Genomic DNA, 2,656 nt, shown 5'->3' with positions numbered 1-2,656 from the left:
CACCTTTCACTTGCTGATCCAGTTAACTTGAAATGTTACTGTTAAGATGAACCTTTGTTTGGTAACCACCTTTCACTTGTTTGTTCATGTAATCTCAGATATTACTGTTAAGATGAACCTTTGTTTGGTAACCATCTTTCACTTGCTGGTCCAGTTAACATGAGATATCACTGTTAAGATGAACCTTTGTTTGGTAACCACCTTTCACTTGTTTGTTCATGTAATCTCAGATATTACGGTTAAGATGAACCCTTGTTTGGTAACCATCTTTCACTTGCTGATCCAGTTAACTTGAGATGTTACTGTTAAGATGAACCTTTGTTTGGTAACCACCTTTCACTTGTTAGTTCATGTAACCTCAGATATTACTGTTAAAAGGACTATTGGTTGTTAACTTCAATTGTATCACCTAATTCTTTATTCTTTTTTAATTTCACACCCAGGATTGAGTTTCAACACAAGCATTTATTGCATTAAATATTTTTTTTTTATGGGAACTGCTCAAGTTGCCTCACAAAACCTAGAGGTTTCTAAAATACAAGACTGTGACATCATAATGTATTCAGTGTAACTAACAAAGTTTTGTGTATCTGATGAAAGTATGAGAATCATAAAGTTATGATAGAACCTTTATAACTATTCCAGTAACAATGAAGCTTATATATTTACAGTGCTGCCCATAGTTTGTCAAATAGCTGCATGTCAGATGTTGAACTTCCTGATGTCGGTATTTCTTTTCCAGCATCCAAAAACTGCATGTCAGTATCTCAGCCTCAGGTTAGAACATTTCTTAAATCAGTTGCTAGTGTAAAATATGTATGGTTCTGCAACCCAAACTAAGTTTCTCTCACCTTTCTAAAGATTATAATGCTGAATATAAAATCACACTAAAATAAATAGGGACCCTGAAAAGTGTTATGCTTCAAGACTAAATAAAAACAAAATTAAGAGTAACAAATATTTTTACTTCTTGCTTTTTAAGTTTATATGTCATGCTGTGTTGTAGCGTACAGAGATTCATGGCATGCTCATGTTTTACTGATGTTATGACACTACAAATTGCCCTCTTAAGCAACCCTTATGTGATATCATTTTAGTGTCTACAGTCTGACTGACAGACAACACTCTACTGTATAGTGGTGCAACTGGTTAAAACAGGTGACCCTTCCAAATGGCCTATCGCCCCTGTTTCAGAGAAATTATGAGTATGTAAAAATATTGAAATAAAGATTATGATAATGGATATGTAAACACACTATAGATTATTATAATAAATGTTATGATAAATGTGAAGACTAAAATATCGATTATGATAATGAAGATGTAAACATACTAAAATAAAAATGATGATAATGAACATGTAAACATACTAAAATATAGATGATGATAATGAACATCTAAAGATACAAAAATACAAATCATGGTAATGAACATGTAAAGATACTAAAATAAAAATCATGGTAATGAACATGTAAACACACTAAAATATAGATGATGATAATAAACATGTAAACACTAAAATAAAAATCATGATAATGAACAGGTAAACACTAAAATATATTTGATGATAATGAACACATAAACATAGTAAAATATAGATGATGATAATGAACATGTAAACATACTAATTATAATGCTGGAGAGTGCTAAATCATATATTGTAACAACATTGTGTAGAAGTGCTCACTGTTTTAATGTAACACTTACTATGCAGGAGAGTGCTAAATCGTATATTGTAACAAACTCTTCTACACAGTGAAGGCTATATCTTATATTGTAACAATTTCACTGTGTAGAAGAGTGCTATATCTTATATTGTAACAACTTCACTGTGTAGAAGAGTGCTATATCTTATATTGTAACAATTTCACTGTGTAGAAGAGTGCTATATTTTATATTGTAACAACTTCACTGTGTACAAGAGTGCTATATCTTATATTGTAACAACTTCACTGTGTAGAAGAGTGCTATAATTTTGAAGGTCAATATGCAGTTGTTGATATCTAACAATTATGTGATTATTAGAGTGTGTGATTATTAGTCTTGGCTTCTAATAAGTACTTTAATGTGCAGGAAGGGGATTTGTCTTGTTTTCATGTAACAAGTTATTTACTTCTTGTTTCTATAGGAGGGTATATATGTTTTGTTTATATAGGAGGGTATATATGTTTTGTTTGTATAGGAGGGTATATATGTTTTATTTGTATAGGAGGGTATATATGTTTGTTTCTATAGGAGGGTATATATGTTTTGTTTCTATAGGATGGTATATATGTTTTGTTTCTATGGGGGGGGTTTATATGTTTTGTTTTTATAGGAGGGTATACATGTTTTGTTTGTAAAGGAGGGTATATTTGTTTTGTTTGTATAGGAGGGTATATATGTTTTGTTTATATAGGAGGGTATATATATGTTTTGTTTGTATAGGAGGGTATATATGTTTTGTTTCTATAGGATGGTATATATGTTTTGTTTCTATAGGAGAGTATATATGTTTTGTTTCTATAGGAGGGTATATATATGTTTTGTTTGTATAGGAGGGTATATATGTTTTGTTTCTATAGGATGGTATATATGTTTTGTTTCTATAGGAGAGTATATATGTTTTGTTTCTATAGGAGGGTATACATGTTTTGTTTGTAAAGGGGGTATATTT

General features: G+C 30.5%; 1 protein-coding gene across 3 annotated transcripts in view; it reads left to right on the top strand.

The window, feature by feature from the left end:
- Positions 1 to 2,656, top strand: part of LOC106470883 (crossover junction endonuclease EME1-like) — a 48,978-nt gene that overhangs the window by 5,329 nt on the left and 40,993 nt on the right. For all 3 annotated transcript variants that reach the window (XR_002613141.1, XM_022399520.1, XM_022399521.1), the window contains exon 3: positions 672 to 777. Coding sequence is in view for 2 of the 3 variants with exons in the window: in XM_022399520.1 (XP_022255228.1) it covers positions 672 to 777 (106 nt within the window). In the remaining variant the exon portion in view is untranslated. The remainder of the gene's footprint in view (positions 1 to 671; positions 778 to 2,656) is intronic.

Source organism: Limulus polyphemus, unplaced genomic scaffold, assembly GCF_000517525.1.
Source record: "Limulus polyphemus unplaced genomic scaffold, Limulus_polyphemus-2.1.2 Scaffold4265, whole genome shotgun sequence".
Lineage (NCBI taxonomy): Eukaryota > Metazoa > Arthropoda > Merostomata > Xiphosura > Limulidae > Limulus > Limulus polyphemus.
The sequence above is the reverse complement of the archived record's forward strand: the minus strand, read 5'-3'. Positions and strand labels throughout refer to the sequence as shown.